At 38.4% G+C, this 15,582-nt stretch overlaps 2 protein-coding genes across 3 annotated transcripts in view; one reads left to right on the forward strand and one right to left on the reverse strand.

Moving 5' to 3' along the window:
- LOC129788401 (N-acetylgalactosaminyltransferase 7) overlaps positions 1-15,582 on the reverse strand; it is a 783,634-nt gene that overhangs the window by 479,469 nt on the left and 288,583 nt on the right. The gene's annotated exons all lie outside the window — the stretch shown is intronic.
- Positions 1-15,582, forward strand: part of LOC129788410 (zinc finger protein Gfi-1b-like) — a 30,250-nt gene that overhangs the window by 7,925 nt on the left and 6,743 nt on the right. The window contains exons 3-7 of one of the 2 annotated variants that reach the window (XM_055824457.1): positions 5,151-5,419; positions 5,488-5,594; positions 5,663-5,782; positions 5,872-6,183; positions 6,267-6,448. In XM_055824457.1, the coding sequence (XP_055680432.1) occupies positions 5,151-5,419; positions 5,488-5,594; positions 5,663-5,782; positions 5,872-6,183; positions 6,267-6,448 (990 nt within the window). The remainder of the gene's footprint in view (positions 1-5,150; positions 5,420-5,487; positions 5,595-5,662; positions 5,783-5,871; positions 6,184-6,266; positions 6,449-15,582) is intronic. The other variant, XM_055824458.1, reaches the window with a different exon arrangement.

Raw genomic sequence — 15,582 nt, forward strand, 5'->3', positions numbered from 1 at the left:
AATGGAATTTGTTTAAAGCAATACCAAGTACATATGTTAGGTACTTTAAAACTTCGTATATACACATAATATTTTATCAAAAGGCAAATTCTGTGTATGAAGTGATTTAAAGTGTAGTGTGGGGTGAGGGGTTTAGCAGCTCGTGGAGTAATAAAATTGAATGAACTCTGGAGATTTTATTGTATTTCCAATTCACTATCATCGATATCTATTAAATTTATCCCACACTCCTACACATAATTATTGAGCTTTACCCACAGAAAAAAAATAATAAAACTTTATCAGGTGTTTTGAGTCATAGAGAATTTTTGCCAAAGAGCAATCGCGGGGCATTTCTCATTCAATGATCCTAAATAGTCTCACCGCATAGCCTGTGTGGAGTGTGCTATGCAATATTATGACTGATTTTAATTAATTTTATCTGGGCCGAAGCTACAAATACACCATAAATAATATTGATTTTTTGGGAATGACGGAAACTTTTTATTGCATCCAATCGCGAGTATGAAAATTTATTGCTATTCTTTTGCCGTGTGTGGACTTTTTTTTTCGAGGGAGCTCCTATCGCTCACATACTTGGCATTTACCTACAGCCAGCACCTAATCATGCTTTTCTCGTGGGTGTGTTTTTTCAGGTTACTCTCTGTGTACCTTCTCACGATGAGAAAATTCCTGGAAAATCATAATGCAACATTCTTCCACACACTTTCCAGGTTTCTGGAGCAAAAAGAAAAAAAGAATTTGGGAGGAAATGCAAAGAAAAACAAGTAAAAAAATTGAGAGCAATGTGCAAAAGGCCACGATCAATTGAAAATCAATGACTAAAACGGAAGCTTCCAATTGAGAAATGGATGCATACTTTCACTTAATCCGCATCTCATTCACTGTACGTTAGAAAATAGAGTGCAAAAGAATTTCCCGCAAAGGGTACTCTACACAAACACTCCACATTCCCGCTTTTGCCTCACATTCTCCCGCGGGGGCTATACGCGGGGTAAAAGGTGGGAGACCTTATTTAATTGGGAAATCACGATAAGAAGTGAAAATCTCAAAATTGCCCTCAAAAATTCCACGAATAGAACTAACTTTGGTGGAAAAAAAGCCATAGATTGTGCTGGTGGTGTGTTTATATTGAATATCGAGATTATGGGTGGGATTCATGATTCCATATGAGTGATTTATTGGCTCCCGATCAGTCCACAAAAAAAATTATTCCCCCAAATCAACAAACGATGAGTGAGAGAAGAAGGTTTCCATTTTTTTTATTAATCATACGATTGAGGGGAGAAATCGCGCGTTATCTTGTCAAATTTCATATGTTCTGTGTTGATAAGGAAATGTACGCCATTATTTTTGCAGTAGGTAATAGCAAAAGGGAATTGCAGGAAAAATTGCAAAGGAAACTTAAAAGAAAATAGAAGAAAAAATATTAAATAATCTTAATCAGTTTCTTATGTAAAAAATAGATTTTTCCGGTCAAAATCTTTTAGGTTCTTTTAAAAATTAGAGATTATCAAATTCTTTGCATTATCTCTGAGTTTTCCTGATTTTCCAGTCATCGCCTGGGAGAGGATGTTTCCTCTAATAAAGTAAATTTACTTCCCAAAGCTTTTAAACTTTATTTGGGCCTTCCGAAAGGTTGAAAGCTTTGGGAAGTAAGTCTACCTTATTGAACGAAATGCCGACGATCGGAAAATCAGGAAAATTAGAGATTCACACCAGGGGCTGTATTCTCTAAGAGTGAAAATCTCTCGTGATAAACTCCCGTAAGATTTTCCCAATTTTCACATTTCTTTTAAAGCGCTAAAGCCTTCAGGAGTTTATCACGGGAGTTTTTCACTTTTAGAGAGTTCATGCCCAAGAAAAATAGGCAGATTATCTCTGAGGATCGTTGCTGTTAAGTGAAGATCGATCGTACATTTTAGCTTAAATCTTCTACAATTTATCCTTAAGATTACATAAATTTATGAGATCTTTCTCAAATCTCTTTGAGTTATTTTTGAGTTAATTCAGGAATAATCAAAAAAAATATCATTTAGAGAAAAGAATTAAATAAGCTTCAATAAAACTTTTGTTTGAATTTTTTAACTGCCTCCTCACAGAGTTTTCCAACAAATTAACCAACTCAATGAGGATTATTGACAACAATATTTCCCCATAGATACCCAAAGAGTCCATTTTAAGTGATTTACAAGCGGACTAATAAGAAATTTCCAATAGCACGTCATAAAATCAGAAGAGAGCAAATTTACGCAAGCCCACCTTGGTGACTCTTTTGCAGAAAAAGTAGGTACTGCGTGTGCGAGGAAATGAAGTGTCTCACACTTTTTATCAATCCTCAACCTCTTTTCACCGTCGTCGTGGTGTCAAAAGTGCGCGATAGTTAAATACAATATTTATCCATTGGGTGTTACACCACACACTTTTTCTGCTCCTCATCTTGTCACACCAAGCAATAAAAATTGTTATCGATGAGGTGTCATAAAATGGGGATTTTGTCGAATGCTATTTGGGGTTTATTTTCTATTTAAAATTTGATTTTTCATTTTCTCCCTCCCCCGCACAACAGACCATTCTTCTACGCCGCGTACAAGCTTTTGAATATTCTTCAGTCTTTGGGGGGATTTTGTGGGGTGATCACGCGGATTTTTCTCTGCAAAATTGTACTGCATTTGTCGCGCGTGAGAAAACACCTCTCGCGTGTGATTTATCACACAGAGGCGCACAGCCAACAAATCAATGTGTGGTGAGTTGTTGGAAAGCAAAAAAAAAAAAAGAAATCTTCCATATCTTCGTATCAATTTCCACAGTTGAAATTTTTTCTTCACTGCGCACGATATCTTATCACCTCGGCAGGAGGATTAAGTGCAATGTGTGATAATACTTGATTTATACCAATTAAGTGTTTAATATTATTAGCATATGCTCTCGCGTGACATCCCACATTGTACCCAAATGGATTTATTTTTCATACAGAAAAAACATTTATCTATCAACCCTCATCCGCTTTGATTTTTTTCGCTGTTATTTAACTCCAAACAAATGTGGAAATTCGGTGGGAATTTATTTAAGAACAAATATCATAAAATTCAAATGCATTTTTTGATTTCTTCGGAACTTTGATCGCTTTTTCTTCAAAAAAATCTATATCATGCAGCTTGTTGATTTCTTTGGTGTATGGAAATGATTTTTTTTACGTATGGTTTTATGACTTATTTACCAAGAGATATTCATTGATTTCTCTTATCACATCCAACACAAACGTCTCAATCACCACATTTTCACAGAGAGATTTTCTAATCATCAAATAGAGTCATTGTGATGTGAATAATATTTCAATTGAGACCTATATAAACCCCTCATGTTACACAACCCTCTTCGGCGTAGAAGACATGTGTGTGGAAGCATTCAATGAGGGTCCCAATGAAGACAATTGCAATGCAATTGAGGCGTACTAAAAGTCGAAAAGGGGGTGGTGGTATGAGGTTGAGGCGAAAAAAGAGCAATATTTCGATACATATTTAAAATAAATGCGCATAATAAAATATTCAATACCGTAAATAATCAAAATAAACCTCCCCCAGGGTTATCATGACACACAGGGGTTGGGAGGAGTGAGTGTGAGCATTGCAGCGGGGGTTGAGATGAAGAAAAACCACCACAGAGTAAATTGGACCAAGGGATGACTGCATGAAAATTCAGGGGGTTTATCAATTCTCATGAAAAATGCTACACATTTAATTTTTCGATCATGAATTTAGCTTGTTGGTTAAAGGTTCTAAATGCTGTAAGTGAGATTAATTATATTATCCATAAAGATCCAAAACAATAATTTATTTGTTTATTACAAAAAAAATATGAAAATGATTAATTTTAATAGAAAATCTCTGCGAATTTAATTTAAAAAAATCACCTAAAGCCAAAAGTTTTATATGAATTGCAGAGATTTCTTTTAAAGAATAAATACACAACTAGAGCAGTTAGAAGATAATTCTAATCCCAAAATTTTCAAATGATAAACCCCTTTGAAAAATCTGCTAGAGAAGCTCTAGAAGAGAGAAAATCAGTCACAGAATTTTCACTTCTCTCCCTTTCCGTTTTTTTTGCCTTTCAAATGGTTCTCCCTGGAAAATTGCGAGGGTGGGAATGAGATGGGTGTATGTAGACGAGGGGTTGAAAATACAATACATGAGGGATATTATTGTTATTTTGGGGTTTACGAAGATTACTCACATTGTTATTTGTACAACTTGTTTTATTGTTTTGGTGCGCTTTTACCCCTATTTTCAGCGAGAGCAATGCCATCTCTTCCGCCGTACACCTGTCGACCTCTCATTGAACTTTCCTCCCCAAAAGTAATTTTCCCATTGTATGGAAAATAAATAACATTCGTGGGTTTTAGTGTTAAAATTTAGAATTTAGATCAGAATCTCCATCCCCTTTCCCCGCGAATATATTATTATTTCTTAAGGAAATTCCAAGAAAATATCCATCCTTAATGGTTTTCGCAACAATTTTCCTCAAAGAGAATTTCTAAAAGTGGGTAAGTGCTTCGGAGAGATAGAGAGAGAGAATTCTATAAATAGACGCGATAATTTGAATTCAGTTGAAATCTCACCCCCTCAAAGCCCTCTCGGTGTAATAACAATTACACGGCTTTGCTGCAATCAGATGGATGATGATGTGAATTTCTTCCACGGTGTTGAAAGTAAATAAAACATCTGTTTTAGCCGACGAGCAATGCATAGTAAATGGGGCATGCAGAGAAGTCCATATGGACTATCAATTCTCAAACGCCAGGGTTGAAAACAATTTGGCAATTTCCTAATTCGCCACGGACATTGCGACAGTGATGCGCATGAAAGGGATGAAGAAAATTGCAATGAAATTTTTGAAATTGAAGGGGCTGAACAAACACACAATCCCCTTTTGATTTTTGGCTGTACTGCCGAACCTATCAACCCTCGAGTAGGGATTGCATTCGTCTCACCGATAAATGCTACAAATTACACCCCAACACTTGGCTGTGTGTGGATTTTTTTGCACATGACCTCTACTGTGGATCAACCCTCATTAATCACGCGTGTTTTTGCCACAAAAGCTCTGACGGATTCTTTTTTTTCTCTACAATTTCTTCATCCAAAAACTAGATGAAATAAAATTCGGCGTGAATCGCCTTGTGGAACGAGTTGATTCAGAAGATGAGGACAACAACAACAGCACGTATCAGCATAAAACACCACCATCTGTTTGCGATTCACCATCAAACTTGAGTATTGTGCGCGTAAAGTCACGATCGAGGAGTCGCACCAAATCACCAGAGGGCTCGAGGTCGAGATCAAGTTCACCAGAATTGGAAGTTGATTCACCGCCACCGCCTAGAATAGCTGAATCACCCACAACGGAAATCTCCAGACAGGTACGGATTTAATTAATTTTTCTTTTTTAAATAAATTTTTTTAAAGCACCATTTTCCCCCATTTTCAGTTAGCTAAAAAGTCTGAGGCATTTTCGGTGTCAGCCTTATTGCGACAGGATCAACCTAAAGCCTCGAAATCTCCCACAACTATTTCCAACACCTTTGATATGCTGAGGTGAGTTACGAAAAGAGAACAAAAGAAAAGATCGTAGGAGATTAAATTCTAATTAAAATATTTTTCAGACCAAATTACCCCCCAATGTACGATCACAACATGTTACCCCGACCCCTGTTCCACCCCTTCCCATGGATAGCAGCAGTGGCTCTTCAGCAGGGGCAGCAGGTTGCAAATTCACCCTCCAAGTAATCATCATCCACCATTTAATCCATCCCTCTAGTTCTTTCGAGGAAAAAACTAATGTTTTTCTTCTCTCAAATTGAATTTTTCCCAGCTATCACCCAACGACAAGTGAGGACTTTGTGAGATTTCGTAATTTTATGACCCAAACCGCCACGGGTGGTGCATCCGGTAATCATTTAAACTTCACCCATCCCCATCATGTCCATCACCATCATTTCTTCATGCGTCAGGGCATGCCACCGCTAATTGGGGACATTTTCTCGTGCATCAAGTGCGAAAAGAACTTCTCAACGGCACACGGATTGGAAGTCCACGCCCGGAGGTCCCACAACGGGAAGCGCCCCTTTGCATGTGAATTGTGCAACAAAACATTTGGGCATGAAGTTAGTCTTAGTCAACACAGGTTAGCATACAAGAAAAAATAAATATTCTTTTCCATGCAGCAAAAGGAACAAAAAATTCACACAAAATTGACCAATTATTTAGGGCTGTGCATAATGTAGAAAAGGTTTTCGAGTGCAAACAGTGCGGAAAAGCCTTTAAGAGATCGAGTACCTTGTCAACACACCTCCTTATTCACAGTGACACGAGACCATACCCGTGCTCCTTCTGTGGCAAGAGATTCCACCAGAAGAGTGACATGAAGAAGCACACGTACATCCATACTGGTGAGTTTTTATCTTTCTTTTTTTCCAATCTTTTGAAGATTTTTTAAAAATATCTTTAATGAAATAAATTTCACCAATAGTGCTGCATTAAAATTTACTATTTTTTTAAGAAAATAGAATACATACTTTTGTATTATCTCATCAACTGAATGAGATATATACTGAGCATACTTAAAAAATCTTTTCTTAAGTTTTCTTGTGAAAAAAAATTAATTTTTAAATAATTTTCATTAATTTCCTTCCTCCCAATGGATCCCTAAATCCCACTTAAGTTCATTCTATATATAATTCACCCTTAAGTACTATTTTCGGGACGGGAAACGTATATAATAAATGTCGTAAATGCGAGAAATGGCACCGAGAAGCAGTGAATGGAAAATGCAAATGATTTTAATTGACGACATACGGTGACCTGAATAAAAATTACTTCACCACCACCCCCACCTACACACACACCTAGTTTCAGGGGCGGGGGGGGGGTGCTCAAAATCAGAGTGTCACGAATGTGAATCTCAATCGGGCGGTGGTGTAAATTGCACAAGGATTTAGTGACATTTAATTGGAAAGCTCATCCTTATTATTCTCGCTATATACGGGTGTGACACTCTGTTTCATGGAATTTAATTTGCATTTTATCCCCCCTATTTTGTGTGGGTGTGTGGGCGCAAGAAAAAAAATTTGTGCTCCGGATTCACGATCTCTGGCATCTCTTGGCATGGAGTTTAATTCGGAATGAGGGAGGTGTAGTATACTGTTGTGTAGCTTCTGTAGCTCTGGGTGAGATCACAAAATACCCTGCCTGTGTGTGCAATTAATCACATTGCGAGAGGCAATGTGTCAAGTGAAGGATGTTTTGGGGATCGTATCCTTCGTGGATTCATCATTAAACCCTTTTCTTGCTAAAGGCATTTAATTTATCCCAGCTCCTCAACACCTTAACGCGATACTGAAAGTTATTTCAATATTAAATTATGTGCCCATTTATCGTGAGCCTTTCAACCCCATCCCTCACACTCTCTCTGCTGTCTCTCTGTGCTAAAGGAGCTTCCTGGTTCTCCGTACATAGCCTGGGAAATTTCCTTGGAAATTTCGCACCGAATTAATCGAGATAAATCAAGTGAATCTGTTTAATTGTCGACTTCTTGGAAAATTCATAGCTCCCCCGTCTTGGAGAATGAATTTAAGGGGTGAATTTTGGGGGTGAAGGGTGGCAAACTGACGTGAATATGGTGCGGGGAAACACAGAGAGAGATTAAAACTGGTTTAATGTGAGCCCCTAAATCAAGTTGTCTGTCTCGGTGGAAGAGGAAATGCGGCATGAGGGAGGTACGAAAATGGATGCTTTTCCTGCTGAATGAGGAGAGAGAAAACCCTTTTTACCACCCCATTAAGGTTTTCCAAAAAGGGCTGGGATTTTTCGGATTGTTTCTTGCAGAGAAAAGCTCCAACTGTTTAGGAGCTTTTTGTTCCAAGTTCTCCAAATTTTTTTTTGCTTTCTCCTGTACACCAAGATATTTTCCCTCCATAAATTTAATAGGAAACTACCTTGAGATTTTCTCATATAAATTCCTACGTTTTTTTCTTCACCATGATTTCCATTTTTTTTCTTCTTTTATTTGAGTTTCGAGGGATGGGGTGTACCCCCTTGTGGCAGATTTCAAGCACCATAGAAAGCTCTGGGATTTTAATCAATAATTTTTCAAGCATTTTTTATCCTTGTGAGATTCATTCCTCATCCTCCACAACCGCATTGCCAGTACACTGTATAAGGAATATAAACCTCAAACCCTATTTTGGGTTGGTGGTATGGGGGAAACGTTGGTGTTTTCCACCCACAGAGAAAGGGGGTTGTGCAGGCGGAGAGAAATGGCGCGGGAAGAATCTTGAGAGCAAAGTGCCAGTGAATAAAATTTCAAAGAGCAGTGCTTTGAGGGAAATGGTGGAAAATGGAAATTATATTGTGGGGTGGAGCCACACAACCAAAAGCATCATCATTTTGCACCGCACACACATAGAGAGTTGGAAAGGATATATAAAATGGGAAAATCACCCCCCAAATGCGGGTGGGAAATGTGAACCCTGAAATGGGGGATGGGCTGTCTGGTGAGGAAGCGAGATAGAAGAGCGTGCAAACCCTCCTGGGATGGAAGAATTGCAGCAAAATGGTGAGTATTTTGTCAGACATACATTCACTCTCGCCTTTTCTGCATACAACCCCCCTGTTGGTGTGTGCAAAGAACCCTCACGGAACCCTTTCTCCATAACCCACGACGAGGGATGAGAGAAAAAGGGTTTTATGGAAAGTGCAGAATGCGGGGATTTTCCGAGTGCGCGAACTCCTCCCGAGACGTAATTCATGGCACCCGCACCATCAGCCCCGGTGTTGGCCTATCCCCGCATGAATTATTTACTAATTAAAGCCATGGAACTTCCCCGTGGCTGTCAGTGGAGCAATTTATGGTTCTATACTTCTCCGAAAAGCACCCCCAACGGCCCCTTTCCCCATTCATACCAGGGCTATGCATTTTATGAAATAATGGGGAGTATGTGTGGACGATATTGCCGACGAAAGGCAAAGTCTCCTCCCGAGACAATCCATTTTCACAACCCAACAGGCAGAATTCAACCCACAATGATTTATGCACTCACGCAAGATATGGAGGGAAATGCAGCATGGAAAATGGTTGGAAATCCCCAAGTTGGGTTCAATTAAATCAGGCTCTTAATCATTTTGGGGTCTTTCAAGGGAGATTTAGCGCACAGCCATTTCTCACTCAGCAATATGCGAACTTTGGAGCTTTCGGGCTCTCTCATCATCCCTCTCCCCTCCACCCCCCTTTCACCCAGAGCATAATTTGGAGCACTACTCAAAATGCTTTATTAATGTGAAAGCTCTGCAATGGAGGTTTTCTAAAAGAAATTAATTTTTCTTTTAAAAAATTTCCCGAAACTTTTTCCTGAATTTCTCCCACTCTGTGAAAAATTTTCTCTACACCCCCACATTCAGGGAGAAATTTCAATCTCATTCGCGAGTAACCCTCATTTTGTAATTCCTTCGCACCCTCCCAGCGTGTAATAGAATTCAACTCGACAGACACATAACACTCGGATTTTTATGTCACTAATTACAAAGAAGCTCTTTTCCTCTGGTTTTGCAAGAAGTGGAAATTGAAGCAGAAAATTGTCTGTGTATATGGCATCCCCCATCCCTTTGCACCTGAATCATCAAGAGATTCACTTTGTGATTTCCATGGCATTGCGTGAAATTTCCGATGATTCTGATAATATTTTCTCGAGGGGTAGTTCACAACCCCTCAATGGTAGGCACTCCGAAGGGAAATATGTATAGTTGGTGATTTCCTGCGTGAATTGTGTTGAAGCATTTTGCATCGCAGCAGGATATCCTCGGGAAAACACTCACAGAGATTTTTGCCAGATGATCTCCATTTGTCACTCCTCCCGGGAGATAATTCATTGCTTGGTGAATTCAATTAAGACCATTATGATATCGCCAAAGCAATTAATGTCTTTTTTTCTGGCCATGAAAGAGGGAGAGAATGGGGGTGAAATCTCATCGATTTTTCACTTATTTTAATGAATTTTTTTTCTCTCTCCTAGATTCCATGCCCAAAAATTCGTCCATTCGTCAACTTCTTGTAGCCACATACCCCAGACATTAAAGCATAATTCTTTTCTTGTCCTTTGCGCCTCTTGTGGGGGTGATTTTTCCACGTAATCCTGTTACATTTTTTTCCCAAGCAAACACAGACAAATGCGTCCAACATCACCGGGAGAAGTAATATCAATTCAATAAAACTGTAGAAATTGCGCTTGAAATTTGATCTTATTTGGAATTTTTCCTTCCCCTTCCGAAGGTTGATTTTTGTGATGTGCGCCAACCGAAGAACAAATCCTCAAATCACCCCCCTTAGGATAAATATACGCAGTGGTGATGTGCAAAAAAAAAAGACATCGCAAAGATGAGAAAATTAAATTACAACCTCCCTGCAAATAATTGCCTCAGATCATTCACGCATTTTGCCATTCAACCACATTTGATGTACATTTTTGGACCCTTTTTTGCCACACAATGATTGTCGCCTCAGAGAGATTACAGATGATTAACTATTGATTTGGAAATTGATTTTGGGCAATACACAGTATAGTGTGTGAAAGAAAGCCCTCGAGGCGCCAAATTGATCTAATGTGAAGTGAAACAGCATGGAATCTCATCTGCTACACAGAGTTGATCATGCTTTAAATAGATTTTAAGATAATTTTCTTGAAATTCATTTATTTTTGAAACAAACAAAAATGAATAAACTTCTTTCCTTATAACATTTAACATTCTTTTCTTTACTAATTGGTAAGATTAATTAAAAAGAAAAATAAAGTTCAAATGTCAAGGAAAGGAGTTTATTCATTTTTCGTTTTTCATAAAATGTTTGATTGAATTAAATCTTCAAGAAACTCCCAAGATCTAAGGTATGAATTAAGGAATTTCTTTTAGTGGAAAGATTGACATTTCATGATAAAATCTCAAATCTATAAAACATCCCAATCATCTCATATTGTAGGTGGATATCATCCTAAATGGTGGATTAGAAATGTAGCAATGTGAGAAGCCCTCAGAATAATACCACTATAGTGTCGGATGGGCTTTGCGTGTGTGTACAAATTAAAGTGACTTCTCCATGTGGGAATAATACTAACTAAACTATACTATAGAAGAAGAGATAGATGGGCTTGAAATGAGTGAGAATCGCCCGCAGAGTCACTCATTGATGATTATTTTCCTTCAACGCAATGGAATATTGCGTCAATATTCACCCTGAAACAGCACGCCAATGGGTACAAAAAGGGGTTGCACCGCACTCCCCCATCCTCATGCACACACATCATCTGGCTCAGTTGGGATTGTGGTGAAAACCACCAGAGTCAGTGTCAATGAGACGCACAGAGTTAACCAAAGCGCAAAAACCATATATATAGGGGGCAGGAGGGATGTTGAATTTAAATTACAACGAGGGGTGTGCAAAAAGGCAACACCATTGCGCACCACTTGAAAATAGCACACAATATTGCCTCAATGGGGAGGCTGGAATTGCCCTGCTTTTCTCTTACACACAACATATGGCTAAAAGCAGGTTGACGCAACATTGTCTTTTTTTTTCAGCTAAACAGATCTTCCTCTACTTGTCCAACCGAACAATTTATTAGGTATTTTTATCCGTTCTCTGCCGCGGAAATATTTCGTTCTCCAGAACGCTTCGTTTACCCTGAAAACCTCGCTCTTCTTACCGCTCTCTCACCCCTTTTTGGTGCACAAGGCGGTAATTGATTAATTTCATTAGGATGAACTCCACTTATATTCACACCCATAGGTTCCGGGCTCAAGCACATGAAACCAAGTTCACAAGATCAATATTTATTTGTGAATTTAATAACAAGCCATTTCAATTGTCTCCCACACTTCATTGGCAAAAGCGAGAAGTTTGATGTGTGTACACAAAAACACCCGGTAGTTAACCACCCTATATACCTATTCATACTATCCTAGGTACACACAAATACCAAATTTCATCCCCTTGTTTGAAGTCAGAGGGATTTGCGCCCAAAATTTATATTTACACACTCACAAATTTATTCATACTCCTGTGGGAATTTATTTTTCAAACGAGCTCTATCACCCTTTAGGAGGAAAAAAGCCTCCTCTTCAGTGAGTCATATTGCTGAACATTGCTTAGGAATACTCCCTTTACTCCAATAAAAGTTAAATTTCTTCATTTTTAGTGTGAACGTTTAGAACACAAGGTCAACGAGAAACTTGAAAACTTAATTTAGAAGCGAAAAACTCGGCGTCTCCACTGTACCAGGCATCCCCATAAAGATCTATATGATCAATATTTGGACAATTAAATATTCCTACACGAAAGAACACAATAAACTAACAACAAAAAAAGCAAGAAATGTCTTCATAAAAATAACTTGAGAGAGAAATTTTTTATTCAAATAAATCGATGCAGTTGTGCTAGTTTAGTTGAATTTTCCAGCTGAATTCTAGCTTTTGGGGGGATGAGGGAGATGAATGGATTTCAAGGGAGACAGACAGGGTGATTTTTGAAAGCTGCCAAGGAAGGAAAATCACATTCTTCACCGAATCATCCCTTTCTGGGTATTTCACAACTCTCCTAGCCTCATTTCTATGTACCGCCCCAAAAAAGGGAATCTTCCCCTCATCCCACAAGGGTTGGAGGGATATTTTAGGGAAGAATGATGGAAGGAATGATATAAAAGTGGGTTATATCCACACCGAGGATATCTCAGCGTTCCCAAGGCGAGGTTTCATTTCGAAATAAATCTAGCAACGACCCCCTGAATATTTCATCATATTCGTGGTCTCTTCTGGTCCAACAACATCAGAGCTTTTCATGTGTTGAGGGGGATGAAACGAAATGTTTTTGTGTCTCTTCACGTGAAGAGATTTAGCTATGCTGCCTCAGTGGAGCTCATGAAATTGATCTCCACCCGAACTGAGCATAAAAAATAAATTTATTTGAATTTGCGTCCACTGCAGACTTCACGTTTCTTTCAATGATTGTAAATAGATTATGAGGAAAAATCCCTTTTAGAATAAAAATCCCATGAGAGATTCAATGCATCAAATTTCATATTTTCACACTCTAAAAGCTGGTGCGCCTTGTTGAATTTTGCGTGTGAAAGTCAAACGAACGCGATACTCTCGGGAGATGTTTGAGGGCGAGGTGTCGTCTATATGTATGTATGTTACCCTCATTAGCATCCCTCTATATGCGTGTCCCCTCTATACGTGCACGGAGGACAAAATGAAAATTCTGGGAAAGTGAATCTCACTACGGTATTAAATTTCGCCATCCCACTCACCCTTCGAATAATCTTAATTGTTTTAGGGTGATTTATTGATGAATTTAAAAAAAAAAACTTCTTCCCAACATTTGAAAAAAATTTCATAACGTCTGCGGGGTTGTAGTTCTGTTGAATTTACCATGAAAAATATATTTTTTCACCGTCGGACAAGACGAAGTACTCAAGCAATGGTTTATATCTAATATTTACTCAAGACATGTGTCGTCTATACACTCCTGTATGTCCCTTTGTGTTTATTCAACACAGAATGGGTCATAATGTTGAGTGGAATTGTTTTTTGCCACGCATCTCCTGAAAAATATCAAAGTGCATTCTAATGCAATTATATCGTCTGTGCGTGCATTATTTTTCCATTGACGGCGCGTGAGGACTTTTTTCGGGGCAATTGAACAAATGCCACGGAGGCGCACATGTAAATAGCATGGGCACGTGCACGGCAAGATGAGTGGCATAATTCACTTGTTCTGTGATTTAGAGAGCGAAGGGTAAAAGTAACACGATATGATTATTTTGTTATATTGTACATGAATATATTGTGCTCAATTATTGGATTAAGATGCGACATGACCGGGGCTCACAGGCGCTAATCACGAGATTGGATCTCGTTTTCGTGTCTAATTGGCATTTCGTGATTGAAGCACGCGCATGCAGAAATCTCAGTAATTTTCAAGGGTTGATTTTGGGATGTCTTTTTTTACAACATAATCTAATCCCAAAATTTTCAATTTTATGCAGCATATTGATAGAAGGTTTTTTGACAGATTGTCTGTTCTGTCAAAGAACTATCAAAAGCCAAATATCTGTCAAAAATCATCCAAAGATAAATTATCTAGAATTTCAGTTTCAATTCAAGAAAATATTAAATCTTTTGCGAATTATAAGAAAATGTTTTCCCAAATATTATATAAAATTTCTACAAATCTTTAGCATTTAAATAAATAAAATGACAGGTGAAATTTGACAGCACTTTCCCACTGTCACTGAAATGTCAAGAAAAATTGAAAAACGTTCACTTTAGCCAAAAAAAGAACATTAAATAATTTATATGATTTTTCAAGAAGAGAAATGTTATATAAGTAAATCCCAAAGTAGATAGCAGGGGATTGAAGAAAGCACAGCACTGGAAATCTCAAAAGCACGACAGAGGAAAGGAAAAAAAAATCACACATTAACAATGTATTTTCCGCCCTCCCAGTGGGGATGTGCGGGGTAGAGAGTGGTAGAGAAATCAGAGGTGAAAGGATATAAAAGGAAAAGATATATAAATTGAAATACACGAGGAATGAAAGACGTTGTTGGAGATGGCAAAGAATGAGAAAGAATGGAAATACAATGTACGTGACTTTCATTGTTAGAAATGGCACATAATATGCATCGTGACGTGCAGAATAATCCGAATTCTTATACAATTCTGCAGCACATGAGAACGAGAGAGCAAGAGAGAGAGGGAAAAGTGGGAGTTGGGAAATTCCTTTTGCAGTGCAGAAGTGAGATGGCAGGAAAAATCCCGAAAAACATACGTGCTTATTCCAGTATATATAGGAGAATGAAGTGATGCAATCATTCCAGCTACACACCACCCTATACGTCGAAAATATTCACCCCACCCACCCCCCGAAAAGGTCCGTGCGAAGCCCCCTCGAGAGAGGGCAGGAAGCGTATGGACATAAAAAGGAAATCCTTATTGGTGGCTTGACGTCAATAAGAAACAAACAGGAACATGGGGACGGTTAGTGTTTCTTCGCGTCATCAAACCCACCCCCGGCACACCAAATAGCATGCACGAAATCAAGGGAAATGAATCCCTCCTTTTACTGCAAATACTTTTCTGCACTGAGAGGAAAAAATCACGTTGACATTTCCATTCTGTGACATTTTGTAATTCTTTTTAATTTTTATATTGTTCAGCTAAGGCCTTGCATAAGCAAAATTAATTGGTTGTGATTCTAAGAAAGCTATTAGATAAAAATTTTCACAATAAATTATTCGTAAAAAGTATTTTCTCGCAGTGCAAAATGGAGAGATGTGCAAAATACACTCCTTATGGGGGAGTATGGGCGAGGGCAAAAAGGAACTCGTAAAGACGAAAACGATAAAGTGAGAAATCCGAATTCCTGAAATTCCTACGCCCAACAATGACTCTCCTGGCAAGAACTACCACATCATGCTTTGTGAAGGAGCCCTCTCTATTTTCTGCGGCTTTTGTGCTGTGATAGAATATTGATGAC

Source organism: Lutzomyia longipalpis, chromosome 2 (genome assembly GCF_024334085.1).
Source record: "Lutzomyia longipalpis isolate SR_M1_2022 chromosome 2, ASM2433408v1".
NCBI lineage: Eukaryota > Metazoa > Arthropoda > Insecta > Diptera > Psychodidae > Lutzomyia > Lutzomyia longipalpis.